The sequence below is a fragment of the Cannabis sativa genome, chromosome 8 (genome assembly GCF_029168945.1).
Source record: "Cannabis sativa cultivar Pink pepper isolate KNU-18-1 chromosome 8, ASM2916894v1, whole genome shotgun sequence".
Classification (NCBI taxonomy): Eukaryota; Viridiplantae; Streptophyta; class Magnoliopsida; order Rosales; family Cannabaceae; genus Cannabis; species Cannabis sativa.
The window spans coordinates 16,717,558-16,735,949 of NC_083608.1; the positions used below are offsets into that span (position 1 = coordinate 16,717,558).

The window sequence follows — 18,392 nt, forward strand, 5'->3', positions numbered from 1 at the left end:
ATATGTTTGTCAAAAACTGATTATTTAAAATAAAATAAAAATTGTTGCTCAAATATCATACAATAATAAAACTGATTTTATACAAACTAAAAAAAATACAATAATATTATAAAAATGGAGCAACCCCATTACAGAACAGTTAAAACATGTGAAACCAGTTTCGACCTATGAAACCAGTTTTGACGCTATAAAAAATCATAACAAAATATAAATATTAATTATAAAGTTAACTGAAACTAGTTTCATCAGACAATCAAATAAAAAAAATACACACACAAAAATACAAAAAAAAAAAATACTAATCACAAATATAATCAAAACAACTCACCATGCATACAAATATTAAAAAAAAAAATATAAGTGTAAAACAACCATAAAAACAAAAAAAAAAACCATAAAACTCGAATAAAAACCATAAAAGAATAACAAAAAAAAAATAATGGAATGTGAGAAACCAGTTAGTAAAACAACCAAAATAAAAATAAACAAATAAAAACCAGTTTCTTGAAATAATCAAATAAAAAATTGAAACTTAAAACTCAATTATGAACAACAATAAAAAAACCAGTTATGAAAACTAGTTCTTAAAAAAAAAACCAGTTATGAAAATAATAAAATAATATGTGTGTCAGAAACTGATTATTTAAAATAAAATAAAAATTGTTGTTCAAATATCATACAATAATAAAACTGGTTTTATACAAACTAAAAAAAATACAATAATATCATAAAAATGGAGCAACCCCATTACAGAACAGTTAAAACATGTAAAACTAGTTTCGACCTATGAAACCAGTTTTGACGCTATAAAAAATCATAACAAAATATAAATATTAATTATAAAATTAACTGAAATTAGTTTCATCAGACAATCAAAAAAAAAAAAAACACACACACACACAAAAATACAAAAGAAAAAATATTAATCACAAATATAATCAAAACAACACACCATGCATACAAATATTAAAAACAAAATATAAGTGTAAGTTTCCAACCTAGAAACAAAATAATAAAAAGGTAACTTAAAATAAAAAATTTGTAATAACATAATGAAACTATTTTTTTTTTTATTTTTTTAATGAAATTATTAGTTTCTTTCAATGTTGATGAAACTGGTTTTTTTTTTCAGGATGATGTTGATGAAACTGATTTTTTTTTCTGCTGCTTTTAATGAAATAATTAGTTTTTAACAAAAAAAAAAACAGTAGTTTAAATAAAAAAAAAACAACTTTAATTTCTGTAAAAAAAAACAACATTTACAGTTGAGATCATTTTTTCTTTATTTTAGTGTTGTATTTTTTAAAAAAAGAAAAAAAAAATAAAAAAGAAACACAAATTTAAAGTTTTTTATGGCATTCCTCATTACTTTTTCCCATATTTGTAAGTTTTTTTAAAAAAAATGTCATATTTAGGGTAATTAAGTTTTTATGCCATATATATCAAAACATATATTCATTTTCCCATATTTTTGTAAATAGCCCTTTGCTAAGGGGCCTAGCATAAGTTTGGGCTTTACATCTTACGTGGGCCGAGAGCCCGTGACAGCACAAGGGTAATAACGTAAATCAGTTCAAACAACATTAAAATCATCGGCACCGTCGAATATTCAAAAACTTAAAATTAAGCCGTTGATATATATTAAAGGGAGAGCGGCTCCCAAAATTTCAAATCCCACGCCCGATCCCGCTCTCTCCCTAAACTCAGTACCTGAGGAGAGAGATAGAGACGAAGAGAGAGAGAGAGAGAAGAGAGTCCATTTCTGAGAACGAAACGTTTCGAATCTAAGAGAGAGAGAGAGAGAGAGAGAGAGAGAGAGAGAGAGAGAGAGAAACTTGTTCGACCATTTCTGGATTCAGATCTGCTACTATCATTTTCACTTGGAGTTCGGATTGATTCTCTCTCTTTTCGCCGTGAAACTTGAAAATGTCAGGTCGCCATGAGAAAGAGAAGGGCGTTAATGTTCAAGTCCTTCTTCGTTGCAGGTACTGTGTATTTAGGGTTAGATTTTCTCATTAGTGTTCGATTTAAATATCTTTTGGTTTACTATTAGCTTTTGGGAGCCCTTCTTTTCAAATTTTGTTAATTATTGCTTTTTATATATTTAACAGGCCGTTTAGCGAAGATGAGTTGCGAAGCAACGCGCCTCAAGTGGTGACTTGTAATGATTACATGAGAGAAGTGGCTGTGTCTCAGAGCATTGCGGGGAAGCACATAGACAGAGTTTTTACTTTCGATAAGGTTTTATTTTTATGCTGAACTTAAACAGTTTCGGTTTCTGATGAATTCTTCTCAGTGTTTGTAACTTTTCAAGTTTGTATTTTACTACTTGGTTTGGTACTCAGTGGATAAGATGATGTTAATTAATGTATATGTAATGTTAGGAAGTTAAAGTTTATGCCTGTTTACTTGTACGTTAGATTATAGTTATAAATAATGCTCATAATTGAATAGTGAATCATGTTTCACAGTGATGGCTGTTGTTTTGGGTTAACTTACTTGCATATTGTTTTAACTTCAATGTTCACTATATTTGAATTGAGGTCAGTTTCATTGTTTGTGAATTATATGGTCAGGTTTTTGGTCCTTCTGCTCAGCAGAAAGATCTTTATGAACAAGCCGTGATTCCAATCGTACATGAAGTCTTGGAAGGCTTTAATTGCACCATTTTCGCCTATGGTCAAACTGGTACAGGCAAAACATATACAATGGAGGGTGAATGCAAAAGAGCAAAGGTATAATGTATATATTTTCTCCATAGTTGTTTTTATGAATAATCCAAAGATTAGTTGTTTGTTACTTTACTGATATTGTGAAGTCATGCCACAGAGTGGACCTAATGGAGAATTGCCTCCTGAGGCGGGGGTGATTCCTCGGTCTGTTAAGCAGATTTTTGATACCCTTGAGAGCCAGAATGCGGAGTACAGTGTAAAAGTCACCTTTTTAGAATTGTATAATGAGGAGATCACTGATTTACTTGCCCCTGAAGAGCTTTCCAGAGTTATGTTGGAGGAGAAGCAGAAAAAGGCATTGCCTTTGATGGAAGATGGAAAAGGTGGAGTTCTTGTTAGAGGTTTGGAGGAGGAAATTGTGACAAGTGCAAATGAAATTTTTACTTTACTTGAAAGAGGGTCTGCAAAAAGACGCACTGCGGAAACTTTGTTGAACAAGCAGTCAAGGTAATTTTCTTCCATATTCACATTGTGCACTATTATAGTATATCTGAAGTCCATTGTCTTTAATTTTTTTTTTTCTCATCTCAGTCGGTCACACTCTCTATTTTCCATAACCATTCACATTAAAGAAGCTACACCAGAAGGTGAAGAATTAATCAAGTGTGGAAAGTTGAATCTAGTTGATTTGGCAGGTTCTGAGAATATTTCTCGTTCCGGGGCTCGAGAGGTATAAGACTCATTATCATTTGCACGTTAACATGTTGGTTTCCTTAATTAATAATCTTAGCAGGAATTGTTCTGCTAGAGGTCATAACTATTTTTTTTTGCTATGTTATAACTGTATGTTATGCTGCCAATGTTTTGATAGGGGCGTGCTAGGGAAGCTGGAGAGATTAACAAAAGTTTACTGACTTTAGGAAGGGTAATAAATGCTTTGGTGGAGCATCTGGGACATATTCCATATAGGTATGGGTTGTAGTTTTGAGTTTTTCTTTCTCATAATTGTCTTTTAGATTCTCACATTTACTCTCTCGGGATCTCAGGGATAGTAAGCTAACACGGTTGCTTCGTGACTCGCTTGGGGGAAGAACCAAAACATGCATCATAGCTACAGTTTCGCCGGCTGTCCATTGTCTTGAGGAAACCTTGAGTACTCTGGATTATGCACACCGTGCGAAGAATATAAGGAATAAGCCCGAGGTTTGTTGTAGCAATGTTTTTTTTTGATGTTATTTGTTTAAGGTAGTCCTTGCAGTGGATGTATATTTTAATTCCAATTGTCTGATTTGTGAACATATTTTAATTTCTTGTTGTGTAAAATGATTGGTTTTGGGAGTTCTGTACAGTTTTCTTAGTTATTTTTCTTGGTTGCAGGTGAACCAAAAAATGATGAAATCAACACTTATTAAAGATCTCTATGGTGAAATTGAGCGCCTTAAGTCAGGTGAGTCTTTGAATTCAGTTTGTTAGAAGAAATTGTTTCACACATTCTGTGTATCTTACTGCTTATGAATGTTCTGATTATGTTCAGAGGTTTATGCTGCACGGGAGAAAAATGGTGTCTACATCCCAAAAGAAAGATACTTTCAGGAGGAAACCGAAAGAAAGGTATTGCTTACATTGTTTACATTTTTTCACAAGCTAATCTAGTACTTTTAGTAGAATTTATGTCGGCAAATAATTTACTCTGTAGATATTGCAAGTGGCAATTTCCAGGATATTTTTATGCAGATATAATTTCTTGTATTGTCTAGTGAATACTTATGTCCAATTTCTTTAATAGGCCATGGCTGACCAAATTGAGCAAATGGGGGTCACTATAGAAAACCATCAGAAGGTTTGTTGTTGATATTAATTTTATATGATAAAGTAATGGCTGGGTAGTTCCCTTAATATATTAATGTTCCTTTCAATGTCATGCTGTGAACAGAACTTTGAGGACTTGCAAGAAAAGTATAAAGTCCAGGTTCAACAATGCAATGATTTGAGTAGCAAACTTGAAGGGACAGAGGTGAGTTGAAGTAAATTGTTTCCTATGATTTTTTTTGTCTCTTAGCTATAAATAATTAGGTTATATGTATAATGTGCAGAAAAGCTTAAATCAAACCTCCAAACTGCTTGCTAACACGGAGGAGGAATTAAGGAAATGCCATTATTCCCTAAAGGAGAGGGATTTTATTATATCAGAACAGAAGAAAGCAGGTAGACATTATACTCCACTCTTAATTTTTTATGGCTTCATTCTGTATGGTGTGGTAAGTTTTATTTTATTTTATTTTTGTAATGTTTAGTTTTGTCAAATGTGTTTTTCAGAAAATGCGCTGGCCCATCAGGCATGCGTTTTGCGATCTGACTTGGAGAAGGCACTTGGAGATAATGCTTTGCTGTTTCAGAAAATCAGTTAGTAGTCTAACTATCAACAATTGTGTTTGTATGATGTTTCTTTGTTTTGTTTTCTAATGATTTGATTTATTATTATCCAGATAGAGAGGACAAAATGAGTTCTGATAATAGATCGTTGGTGAATAATTACCAATTAGAGCTTGGGAATCAAATAAAATCTCTTTGCAATTATGTTGAAAAGTCATTGTCTAATCAGGAAGGACACATTCAGTGTGTTGAAAAACTTTGTAAAACATTTTTAGATGCACATGATAAGGTAATTTGTGAATGTCTTCAACACTTGCTCATTCAACTTAAGCTGCTTGATGCAAGTATAGTTTTTAATGAGCTTTTGCATGATGAATTAATTCCTTCTCAGGCTGTTAATGACTTGAAGAAGAAAGTTAAATCTTCAAAGGCTTTGTATCTTTCTCATATAGAGGCCATGCAAAATGTTGTTCGTTTGCACAAGGCAAGCTCTGATGCTGGTTTGGAGGAAATTTCTTCTTTGGCTTCTTCTAACGCGCATTCTGTTGAAGAAGTACGTAGAAATAGTTTGTGTGCCTTGTTTGATTCTTCTTAGTTTTACCAATTACTTACATTGATTAATTAGGCTTTTCTTTCCGTTCCTCTCATCCAGATAGTTGGTTCTAAGTTGTGTCAATTTGTTTGTAATTCAGTTCCTAGCATCTGAGGCTGGTAAAGCAGACTCCATATTTGGTGATCTTCAGAGTTCTCTTTCAACACAGCATGGCGAGATGGCTCTTTTTGCAAAGGAGTTGCGGGAGGTTTTTATGTTCTTACTTTTTACATTTTAAAGTTGTATAGCAATATTTGAAGGCACATTATCATATCATTCAGTGTCGGCTTTTCTATGTCCACTTTTCAATTATTTAAAAGTTTAGCAGTGTTCTAATGCTTTGCAGGTGTTTGTGGGGGTAATCTACATACTAATTATTTAAATTTTAGTCATGATACAAATGCTTCGCTACATAACTTTTACTTTTTGGTTTTCTGTGCTGTTTGTAGTTAAAATGTCTGCACGTGCTTCTTAAAATACCTCTGAGTATTTGTGTTTATGCCCTTTGTGATTTTACAATGTTTCAGAGATTCAGTGCCTCTGCTGAGCAAATAAAGGACATATCTGAATACTCTCAAGGGTTTCTACAAAAGCTTTTTGATGAAAGAAATAGGCTTGTATCTCATGTTTCAGAAGCTAGTGAAATTAAAATGAAGAGTATTGCTGAATTCCAGAAGGCTTATGAGGTCACCTACGATTCTATTTACTGCTTTTTGAACGACTTTTCTGAAAGTAACTGACATCAAAGTTTATGATTGCAGGAACAGTCAAAATCTGATGCAGAGAAACTTATGGCTGACATTTCTTGCTTGGTCACCAATCATATGTCTCGACAAAAAGAAATGGTATGTTTTGCCCGCTTTTACATTTATGATTTATCAATCACTTTTGCTCTATTGATCTTTTAGATTTTAAACTGATCATTAATCTGACGTTTATTTGTTGGCAGGTTGATGCAAGGCTTGTTGGTTTAAGAGATGGTGCAATTGCAGAAAAGGAATTTTTGGACGGTCATGCTTCGTCAATGGAATGTATTACAACCGATGCAAAACGAAAATGGGATTCATTCTCAACGCAAGCAGAAAGTGATGCCAAAGATGGTGCTGTACACTCCGCTGCAAAGCATTGTCGTATGGAGGTACTTCTACAACAATGGTAAGTATTCTATTCTATTCTGTTCTATTGTATTGTATTTTGTTTTTATTTTATTTTTGCAGATTCAGTCCTGATCTATGTTATCTTATGATTCTAATTTGCTCATGCCCTTAATTCTCTTAAGTGTAAGCACTGCTGATTCTGCTTGCAAGCAATGGAAGATGACTCAAGAGTCTGTGAATGAGATGGGAGCAAAGCATGTGTCAGCCGTTACGACATTTATCAGGTGGCTGCCAGTTTGCTTTAGTTGCTCTTTCTTTCATTTAATACATTTTTGTTAGCGGCTATTTTTGCTTTTTGCACTTAATTCTGATATTGATTCAAGAGGAAGGGTTGCTCTTGGTGTAAGTTCTGGACATAGTTTTATAAACATTCCATTTTATGTGACTTCAACTTATCATTTGAAAATTTGTTGGTGAAGGAATGCTTCTGAGGGTAATGAACAACATGATGCTGAGATCAATTCTGCAAGGGAAGTGGCTGAGCAAGACGTAGCAAAGAATAACGAGGATCTGCTTCATTGTGTCGATAGTAAGTTTTTTAGTCTGAATTAGTTCTCACTCATTAGTCAATATCCCATAGTCACACTCTTCAGTCCCAAACTTAACAACATTCTGGCAAGTTCCAAGTTTTTTTAGTTTAACTTAATAATTTTACTGCTCTTCTTATGCAAACTATCCCATTGAAACTTGCTGCAGGTGTGTCCGAACAAGAAAGGGAGTCGATATCTGGAATCCAGGAAACTGTCAAAGCACATTCAAGTACCTTAGAAACATTCCGGGTGGATCACTCTGGTCATGCTACAACCATAGAGGAGAAGGCTCGGGAAACCTTCATCAACCAGTATATGGTAAGTCATGGTGGCTCTATAACCTCATGAGCCGATTTAACCCCCCTTCAAAAGAAAACTACCTAAAAAAAGCTGTGATTTTGATGATGTGAACTTGGTTTGTGTTAATTTTATTAATGTGCAGGATTATGAGCCTACTGGAAGCACCCCAATAAGGACTGAGCAGGATATCCCAACCAAAGGGACAATAGAGTCACTCAGAGCCATGCCAATGGACTCTCTTGTTGAGGAATTTAGAGAAAACAATGCATATGAATCGTTTGATGGAAAAGAGTTGAAACCGTCCCTCATACCACGCTCTCCTCTTACACAAATCAATTGAGATTTTTTATTGATTTAAAAGCTCATTTCACTGCATTGTAATGCTGTATCTGTATAATTAGTGTATACACTATTGATTATTTTTGCTTGTGCTATTGTTTTTGTAAGATGTAGCAGAAGAATATATGGATGGAGCCTGGAGAGGGATCTGGGGGACTGGGTATTTCTTATTGAGGGTGTCAATAAATCCCACCTTGGGATTTTGGCAATTTGTAGCTGGATAGTGGAATGTATATTGTTTAAGGATAATACTTTTTTTTTAATCTTTTATTTACTATCCAAAATGATGTGCCCCAATCTGGTCTATATTGTTTAAGCTCTTTCTTATTTTGTTTTTACTCATTAGTTAAAGTCAATTAAGGAAGAACGAGGTGTAAGACCTTTACAACTAGCATGTGGTCTTCGAGATTTGTCTAAGTTACCGAAAGAGTGAGGAAGAGATATATGATACTATTTTAGCTAAGCAAAACGAAGAGAAAGAGTTTGCAGTTAACCATTCAATTTATACACCACATAAACAAAAACTGGAAATGCAGAAAAAAAAATTGGAAATAGAAAACAATAGATAACACAAGCAATTTAGAGGTGTTCGAACTTTCCTCTACATTTTATAGAGAATTTATTCCCCCTGAACTCCTTTCACTATGATAATGGCAGATTACAAAGCTTGGTTCAAGATAGCTTGAACTTGTTACAATGTTAATCTTTCCCTTTACCAATATTCAAATGAAGCTACAACACCTAGGAAACCCCCTTGATGACCCCTGCTTCCCACTGGTTTCTCAATTTCGTTCTTCTCTCTTCATCTTTAAGACTTTAACCCTCTTGCTCCAAGTTACAATAAAACCTCACCATAAAAAAATCTCACAGTTCTCTCTCTCTGTCTATATTCTGTTCTTAGAATTAATTAATAATAGGCATCCTTTATCTACATAAGGAGCCCAGTACAAAGTTAAAAAATTAACAACTTAGAACTGTTATGAGTGGTTTATCAGGGACTGATATAACAACAAAACATTTTTTTGTTCATTTGAGACGGCTGTTTTGGACTGGCCCAAGCTCATTTAATTTTAGAGAAATATAGTGCTTAATATTACCTAGAAGTGTGATATCACTATTGGACGGCGGTTTACGTTATTAGTTATTAAGTTATTAAGTATCGAGTCTCAAATAATTTACCTTAACAACTAAAATAGAATATGGTTAGCTATTTACAAAATTTTCACATATAAATAATACTAATTAAACACACTACAATCTAATAAGAATACTTTTATAAAAGTCCAGCCAATTTAGCTGCCCATTGTTTGTTTAGAATAGCTTTGGAAGCTATAGCTGAGTGGAATGAGGATTACACTTGTGCTAGCTGCTGGTTTTGCTATCATGGCTGACCAGACCTGCCTTTGTAATCTTTGTTTTATATGAATTTTGTTTCCTTAAAAAAAGTAAAAACAAAAATAAAAAACTACATGTATTGGTGTCAGTCAGGTATTGTAATTAAACAAAGTACTTACCTTTTCAGGTTTATGTTTTACACGTGCTACGTACTTTCTCACCTTAGTACTACTACTAGTAATAATTAATAAATTAAAGCCAAAAGGAATATAGAGCATCTACCTTTCAGAATTTATATATTAGTTCTGTTTTAATTTTTATAAGGTACAGAATTAGTACTTGTATAAATTTACTTAATAGTTAGTGGACATGCATCATCCATAATTATTTTTTAATTAGCTATATTGTTAATTAATTAGCTACCCAACCCAATAAATGATCACTATAATATGTACATTATATACACTTAGTTTTGTTAGTAATTAACCTCGTCATACCTTTTGATATAATTTATTATTTATTGTTATTTTTATTTATGTTTATGTACTTAGAGCAATACAAATATACTAGTAAACTAATATTAATGTTCAATACTAATATACAAAAACTATTTTATATATTGATATGAAAAAGATCACAGATAAACATAAAAATAAATTAAACAGGGCAGTACTAATTAATAGAGAGAAAACAAACCATTTAGTGAAAGCTAGCTCATTGGTTTGTTTTTTCTTTTCTTTTTAATTTTTATTGCAAATTATATATATGATGAACCCTAAAAGTGAAATAACCCTAAAGTTATAATAAGAACAATATTCAGTACTCTCTCTCAGTTATTGTTCATCAACAGAGGTTTCTTCATGCTCCATGCTTTGAGACTTTCCACAGTAACAGTCTCACTGCCATTGTTAAAGAGGTACAACTGAGCTTGATTAAAAACTGCCATGGTTGGATAAACCCTAGAAGTGATGCAAGTCTTTCCTCCAGCACCAAAGCTTTCCACCACAGAATGATCAATCTACAATAATAATAATAATAATAATAATAATTTTAAAGTGTCATAATTAATAATATATATAAGATGAGAATATATATTGAAATAATTAAAATTAATTAACTTACCAAACTTCTAAGTGAAAGCTTGTTATCAGTTAAATCTACATCCACAAAACCTGCAAATGATGGCTTGTACAGACCCTTACCCAACGAAGAACTGCATTATGCCAAATTAAACAAATTTAAAAAAGGAATATTAATTGTCACACAAAAATATAAAATACATGTAAGATATATATCATAACTACAAATTAAATATCACTACAAAAAAAAAAAAATCTTACTCTTACCTACAATAAAACTTGTGACTAAAAATAAAAAAATTAACAATAATTATAAATCATCATTCTTATAGTGTGACTAAAAAATCTGTGGCAAAAAATATTAGTAACAAAAATTACAATTTGTTGTGACTAATGTGTTTTTAATCACATTACTTGTTTTGGCTAAAACTAAATTAGTGATAACTTATATCAAATACTATGTTTTAATCACAAATAATTAATTTTTTGTTATGATTAAAAATTTATGTTGTGACTAAATTATCACTAAAAGTAGCTATTTTTTATATTGGGTAATAAATATAAAATAATAGAATATATGCACAAAAATATTACATAGACAATAATGATATGATATTATATTTGAAAATAAAGAATATCATCTTAAATAAAAATCTGGGATACTTGTAATTTTTGTGTGCATATTTGGTGTGGATGTCATATACATATCATCATCATCATTAATTCTTTTATTATTCTATAATTAGTACGTACCTTCTTGCATCGGAGCACAAGAGCACTTTGTGTTTATTTTGAGTAGTTTTGAATATTCTAAAGAAGACAGGAGTGAACTCTTCTAGCTTTTCTGAAGCTAAAGTCAATAGTCCAAATGGTCCAACACCACCACTAATATCAGAACCCTTTTTACCACAAAGGGCTTCAGCAGTGTCCCATCCTTTTCTATCTAATTTTTCAGCTTTATCCAAGCTTGCAAATGAAAAGGTCACATCCACATCCGCCTATATATAATCAAATTAATAATAATCTCAATATTTTAAAAATAATTAAGTACGTACACAACAACAATATATTATATATTATTAATTTTACCTGAGCAGGTGTGATTCCTTTCACTTTAATAATATCTCCTTTCTTCAATTTTGCATTTTTAATTTCAATTTCCTTTCCTCTCAAAGTTTCAACTTCTTCAATAGGCCATTGTAGCAATTGTTTTCCACTAGGATCAAGCACTATTGTCCTTGGAATAGCCTAACATATATAAAAAAAAAATTACAGAATTTTCACTTTTATAGTTTTTAAAGCACTTTCAAAAAATTATTTTATGAGATTTTTTTCAAAAAAGTTAAAAAATTATAGGAAAAATAATATTACCCTAAATTTTTTCCCATTTTTTATTTTATTTTATTTTATTTTTAATTTTTCTCATAAAATATATATTTTATGCAATTTCACACATATATATTAAAAAAATAATTCATTAATAACAAACATATATAAATATGTTACCTGTACTCCAGCCCATCCTTTTTGGACATCAGATTCACGAGCATCAGACTCATTAGCCCAACCCCACAAAATTCTCCTCTTCTTAACAGGATCATAAAATGTTTTTGAGGCATAAAAGTTACCATAATCATATCTCAATCCATCCCAACTATCAATAGATCCATTATCAGGAACATACCTATCTTCCTTAACATTATATGTCCCAATAGTGTAATAATCAAATCTAGTAAGATCAAGACTCACTTTAAAAACATGCTTAATACCATTTCCAACAACAGAAGTGTCCAAACCATTTTGACTACTAGACACTGAAACAGGGAAGAAATCAGGGCATTCCCACATTCCACTATCTGACTTAGAATGAATTGGGTGTTTTGCCTTAACCCAATGAACAAAATCTTTGCTTCTATACAAATGAGCCATTCCTCTCATATCCCTCTTCCCACCAACTAACATTCTCCAATGACCATCTTTCCCCAACCAAGCAGTGGTTGGGTCCCGAAAGGCGCTAGCGTTTTCGCCCTTGTCGGGGAAGACTATTGGATTGTTGTCTGGCTTGATCCACTCTCTAAGATAAGGATCAGATGTGTTTTTGGGGATGGCATAGTTTTGGACTTGGTTTTGGTTTGGGTCAATTCCAGTGTACAACATTACTGGCTTGTTGCCTGGGAGTATTGTGGCTGAGCCTGACCAACACCCATTTATGTCAAATGGCTTAGATGGTGATATGGCTGGTTCTAAGGCTTCCCAATTAATCAAATCTTTTGATACTGAATGTGCCCATACAATGTTCCCCCATACTGCTCCTTTTGGATTGTATTGATAGAAGAAGTGGTAAAGTCCTTTAAAATACATTGGTCCTGTTATTACATAAATTAATATATGTGTCACATAACCATAGATTAAATAATTTAATTAAATTTTTATAATTATTAAAGAAAAAAAAGACTCTTATTACCATTTGGATCTGTTGAGATAATTGTATTTTGTTTGTTGGAGAGATAGTTATGATTCCCACATGACAAATAAGAGAAGAAAAAAAAAAGATGTTAGATAAGCTAGAACACATGATCATTAAATTATTAGTAACACTTTAAATTAACTATGTGTTATAAGTATTTGTTAATGATTAATCGAGTAACATTATTTATTTTATTTATCTACATAAACATAGAAATTAAGCACATTTGTGTGTGGTTATAGTTAATATAGACATGAGTCTAATAAATAGCGTAGTAATATAGATTAAGCTTTAGTTATATATTAGAGTTTCTTTTTGTAGTTAAATTCTTTCAACTATCACTCAATTGGCACTTAATTCTCTAAGCTCAAATTTTGACAATAAAACTCTTCAAACTACGGGAATTTAAGGTGTCAACTATTTTTTACAGTTAATTATTAATATAGACTACTTATATATACACTTTTGTACATGTATCAAATTTATATTAGTTATCTAAATATTATTATTTAGAAAATATAAAATTATTTTAAAATTTATAATATTTTTTAATTTTTAAAATATTTTAATTTTAATTTTTATAATTTTATTTAATTTTGAAAATAATTTTTAAATAATAATATTAGGTACCAATATAAATATATGAGGTGTACAAAAGTGTACACATAAGAAACTCATAGTGACAGTTGACTAGATAAAACCTTAAATTTGCTACTAGTTGAGTAGGATTTAACTACCAAAATTTGAACTTAAAAAATTAAATACAAGTAAATTGACAATTAAAAAGGTTTAGCCGTTAAAACCTCATTATTTTTTTTTTGTTGGCGAAATTCAAAGTTTATGATTAAGAAAGGTAATAATGTAAAATGCACCATGAAAAATAAAAATAATAAAAATGTAAAATAGTATAAGGGTGGACAAACCATGGTGCATGGTCTCTCTTGTGACCACATACTGATCATGCAAAATGAGTACAATATAATTATTAAAGGGATTTAAAGGTTGATCGATGTGTACGTCTCTACTACTTTTGTTTATTATTGAAGTTGACAAAACAATGAAAAATAATTAATTAAAATGAAAAAAAAAGAAAAAGAAAAAACCATCCAAATAAATAAAGACACAGTAACCCTAACTTTACACATAAAAGTAAAATTAATTCCTAAACTACTATTTGGTGGAATGTTATGTAATCTTACTAATTGTTCCAAACTTCAAATATTGTTTATTATGCTAGAAGAACTATGTGCATGCGTGCATTATTATTAAAAAAAAAAGTCACTTATTTTTTATTTTATTTTATTTTTAAGCTTGTTACAGAAAAAATAGATTATAGATATCATATATTGTTATCATTAATTAATATATAGTGACAAAAAATATATTCATAAAAATAGTTATGTATTAATAATTTCCGGGGGACTGCAAATTAAAGGAAGAGTCTTATTCCTAAACCCGTCGCCACACATGTCTTTTTCAATCAATTCAAAACTAATGTGTAAAAATGAATACTTCCACTACTCAAAATTATATTCTTCTATTCTATATGAGGAAATGCTACCAAAAAAATCATGCATGTATAAAAAGATATAGATAAAAATACATTAATGCCAGCACAAACACACACAAACAAAAAATCTACATTTTCCTATAAAATAAATATAAATAATCAGTCCATCTAAGATGTAACAAACATATATTATATACCCAACTTTAGGTTTAAATGTTTAATAAGCTAGCCAAAAAGCCTCAAGTTCCAAGGCTTGTCGCTCATATATAGGCAGAATATATTTTTTTTTAAAAAAATGATTAGAACTGGTACTTCAAAAGTTTTCCACGTCTGAATCGCAATAATGTATACCAAATATATAACACAAAACAAATTGGATGTTTTCTGATTTAAAAAAAGTAAGTAAAATTGGCAAAAGAAACAATAAACACAAATGAAAAAATGGTCGAAAAATCATTGACCTGACATTTATGTATCATCATTATTCCCCATAGTATGTGGTCAAGATTTTACAATCTTATCTTTGGAGATTTTCCAACTATATGTAACATACATATGAGCCCACCATGTACTCCCATTTAAAAGAAATCACAATATATATGGAAGCGGATCATACACACACACTCAATTTTATTATGCATCTTAAATCAGTCAAATATCCATTTAAAAAAAATAAAAATCAGTCAAACATTTTTTCAAAATAAATTATTATTTTATGCATAGTTTAATAGTATCACATCATTATGTACATTAATTGCTATTCATATTATGCATACATCGCATAAATAGTTCAAAAATTGCTATTCATATTATCATAATTATTATTGTTTTTGTCAAAAAAATTTGCTCTTCATGTTAATTAGTTATCTTCACTTAATGGGCATTACTTTGGTAAATTTTAGTATTTAAGCTTAATTTTTTTATCTAATTAATTTAATCTCTCATTTTTACATTATATGGATTGAGTTTCTATTGAAAAAAATTAAGAAAAAATATTTTTCAGTAAAAAAAAAAATTAAAAAAAAATTGAGTTTGATTTAAATATTTTCTATAGATAAACATATTTTTGATATAGAGTAAAAAAAAATATTTTTTTTAATTAAGTAGCTAATTAAAGTAAGTATATATACTAAAAATTTTCTTTTATTATTCGTTATTGGATCAAAATATAATAACTTAATATTTTTAAAATTAATATATATATAGTTAAATTTATTTAGTAACAGTAATATCACGAAATATTCTATATTTATATGTATGGGTGTCAATATATATATATATAATTAGATCAATGATCATAATTTTCATTCAGAAATGTGTACCCTTTCAAAAGAAAAAAGATCGATCGATCACCAAAAAAAAAAAAAACTACAACTTCCTTTTATATATATAAAAAAAATGTTGCATGCAAATATATAAAGATGAGGATATGAACATGATATAAATATATATATATATATATATAATGAAGTAAGTATTACCGTTAATCCAATGTTTGGGAGGTTGGAAATGGTATCCAGTTCTGTGAGTTTGCCTGACTTGAACAGCCTCCACATTAGAATCGATAGGGTAATATATGTGAGAGGCTTCAACTCCATCTTCATAATTAAGGTTTAAACAACAAACAATACATAACAACAAACCCAAAACCTTCTTCTTATTATTATCTTCCATTATAATTATTTTTGGAAAAATAAAAAGAAGAAGATGAAGAAAAATTATATATATAATATCATCAAAGACAGATCCTATAGTCTATATATGTTTTTACGAATATATGAATGAGGAGGGGGAACCTAAGTATTTATAGATCCCAAACTACCACTCTTTTGTACGGTCGTTTTTTTTTTCTTTTTTTAATAATAATAAAAAAAAAAGAGTGAAAAAAAAGTAGGTAAATGGTGTTAGAGGTGAAATGATAATGGTCCAGATATGCTTTTCCACGTCAAGTTTTAGTCAATTTTCAGCCTTTTTTATAAATAAAAATCTATTTATAAATAGATTTTTTTTGAACAATTTGGAGAGAAAGATTAATTAAGGGATAATTTCATATTTAATAATTTATATTTATTTGCTCCCAATTTTCTTTTTTAAGAGATAATTAATTATTCCATATTTATTAATTAGTATTTTTCATACTATTTTTATTTTTGGACATATCAAAATCTAAATGTTAATGTTAACTAAATATATAACCCTAACCAAATCTTTAATTTGCTTTGGTGGAATTCATTTCCAAATAAGTAAATACTAATTTTATCCATTTTTTAGAGATATTTTAGTTTGGATCAGATTAATGGATGTAATTACTTTGGAACATTGCTATTAGTTACTATGGTGCCTAGCACCTAGCTAGGGATAGAAATTTAACTCGTAGATATGGGACCTGCATGTACTCTGTCAAAATAATCTGTTAAACTTGAATTTGGTCAAATTATTTTTGAGTAAGATCAAAATACATATTTTCAAATTTATAAATTAATCAATTAAAACAAATATTTAAACAATTTAAACAAAATAAAATAAAAATATAATTTTTAATGTTAATTATATTGTATACTGAACTAAAAATAAAGTGTTCACTGAAATTTCGTTGGCGGCTAAACCACCTGAACTTTACTGTTTGTAACACTTAACCACAAAAACTGAATTTTTGGCGGCTAAACTACCTAAACCCTGGTTCCGTTTTGCTCTGCACACCTCCGTCCAAAAATTACAGTTAAGTGCCATGGTGGACTGTCCACGTGTACACACTTGTACACGTGACAAATTTTTAGTGGTCCACGTAATATTAGTTTTAAAAAATAATTATAAATATTTAAAAAAATTAAAAAAATAAGAATTTTTTTTACTTTTTTAATTTAAAAAAATTAAAAAAAATAATTTTTTTTTAGTTTTTTTTCTTTTTCTTCTTCTTTCTTCTTTCTTCTTTCTTCTTTCTTCTTTCTTTTTCTTTTTCTGCAGAAACCCTCCCAGCAGAAAAAGAGGGCAAAACCACCAATAGAGAAGCTTACAAACCATTAATAAAAGGTACCACCTTAGCCGACAATATATATACCTATATTTATATAGAGAGATACATAAGAAAAATACAACTTAGTATATAGCTATGGCGATTGACGGAGTAGAAGAGAAGATGATGAAGGAGGAGGTGTTTGATTCAACAACGGCGTCGTTTTTGCTCAAAGAGTTGAAACAGAGTTTCGCCTCTGGTAAAACTCGGAGCTATGAATGGAGAGTTTCGCAGTTGAAGAGTATTTTAAAATTTGTTAACGATCACGAACAAGATGTGGTCGATGCTCTTCGCTCTGACCTCTCTAAACCTGAATTCGAATCCGTCATCTATGAGGTTCTTACTCAATTACTCGAATCCGTCATCTCTAAACCTGAATTTGAGTTAGGCTTTTGAGTTGAGGGAGGCAGTGAGTTGAGAGAGAAGAAGAGAATGATGTATTTTTAGGGTTACAAAATGGAGAGAGGTTGATAGACATAGAGAGATTGGCGTGAGATTTTTTTAATGTAAAGTAACTCCATTGATTGAGCAATATATAAGATCCAAGTTACAATTACAATAATAGATTTGGAGATGGAGTAGGAGACGATAAGTGGTTTTTAAGCTTCTCTGGTTTTGCGCTCTTCTTTTGCTGGGAGTGTTTCTGTAGAGAAAGAAGAAGAAAGAAGAAGAAGAAAAATATTAAAAAAAGTAAAAAAAGAAAAAAAATTCTGATTTTTTATTTTTTTTAAATATTTATAATTATTTTTTCAAACTAATATTACGTGTACCACTAAAAATTTGCCACGTGTACAAGTGTGTACACGTGGACAATCCACCGTGGCACTTAACTGTGATTTTTGGACGGAGGTGTGCAGAGCAAAACAGAACCAGGGTTTAGGTAGTTTAGCCGCCAAAAATTCAGTTTTTGTGGTTAAGTGTTACAAACTGTAAAGTTTAGGTAGTTTAGCCGCCAATATCCCAAACCTTTAAATAAATTTTTGTTTATAGAGATTAAAGAGAAGAAATATAAACAAGACACGAAT

The 18,392-nt window shown here is 30.4% G+C and overlaps 2 protein-coding genes across 3 annotated transcripts; one reads left to right on the forward strand and one right to left on the reverse strand.

Annotated features, from left to right (window-relative positions):
* The first annotated feature begins 1,629 nt into the window (after positions 1 to 1,629).
* Positions 1,630 to 8,247, forward strand: LOC115699750 (kinesin-like protein KIN-5C). The gene is made up of 23 exons (XM_030627288.2): positions 1,630 to 1,985; positions 2,112 to 2,241; positions 2,577 to 2,735; positions 2,830 to 3,179; positions 3,264 to 3,402; positions 3,544 to 3,641; positions 3,719 to 3,875; positions 4,050 to 4,119; positions 4,207 to 4,283; positions 4,459 to 4,512; positions 4,606 to 4,686; positions 4,766 to 4,877; positions 4,989 to 5,075; positions 5,159 to 5,334; positions 5,437 to 5,598; positions 5,738 to 5,845; positions 6,165 to 6,323; positions 6,399 to 6,482; positions 6,587 to 6,792; positions 6,917 to 7,018; positions 7,214 to 7,323; positions 7,491 to 7,642; positions 7,767 to 8,247. The coding sequence occupies exons 1-23, from the start codon at positions 1,927 to 1,929 to the stop codon at positions 7,962 to 7,964; spliced, it is 3,030 nt and encodes a 1,009-aa protein (XP_030483148.1). The 5' UTR covers positions 1,630 to 1,926; the 3' UTR covers positions 7,965 to 8,247.
* A 1,647-nt stretch (positions 8,248 to 9,894) lies between these two features.
* On the reverse strand, positions 9,895 to 16,128 carry LOC115699684 (beta-fructofuranosidase, insoluble isoenzyme 1). 2 transcript variants are annotated; one of them, XM_061102483.1, is made up of 6 exons: positions 15,836 to 16,128; positions 11,884 to 12,743; positions 11,467 to 11,625; positions 11,131 to 11,375; positions 10,421 to 10,511; positions 9,895 to 10,316 (listed from the first exon to the last, which is right to left on the reverse strand). In XM_061102483.1, exons 1-6 carry the CDS (start codon positions 16,026 to 16,028, stop codon positions 10,128 to 10,130), a joined length of 1,737 nt encoding a protein of 578 aa, XP_060958466.1. In that variant the 5' UTR covers positions 16,029 to 16,128; the 3' UTR covers positions 9,895 to 10,127. The 2 variants fall into 2 exon arrangements, with proteins under 2 accessions (XP_060958466.1, XP_060958467.1); XM_061102484.1 differs by lacking the exon at positions 15,836 to 16,128 and adding an exon at positions 12,842 to 12,954.
* Between the last annotated feature and the right edge of the window lie 2,264 nt (positions 16,129 to 18,392).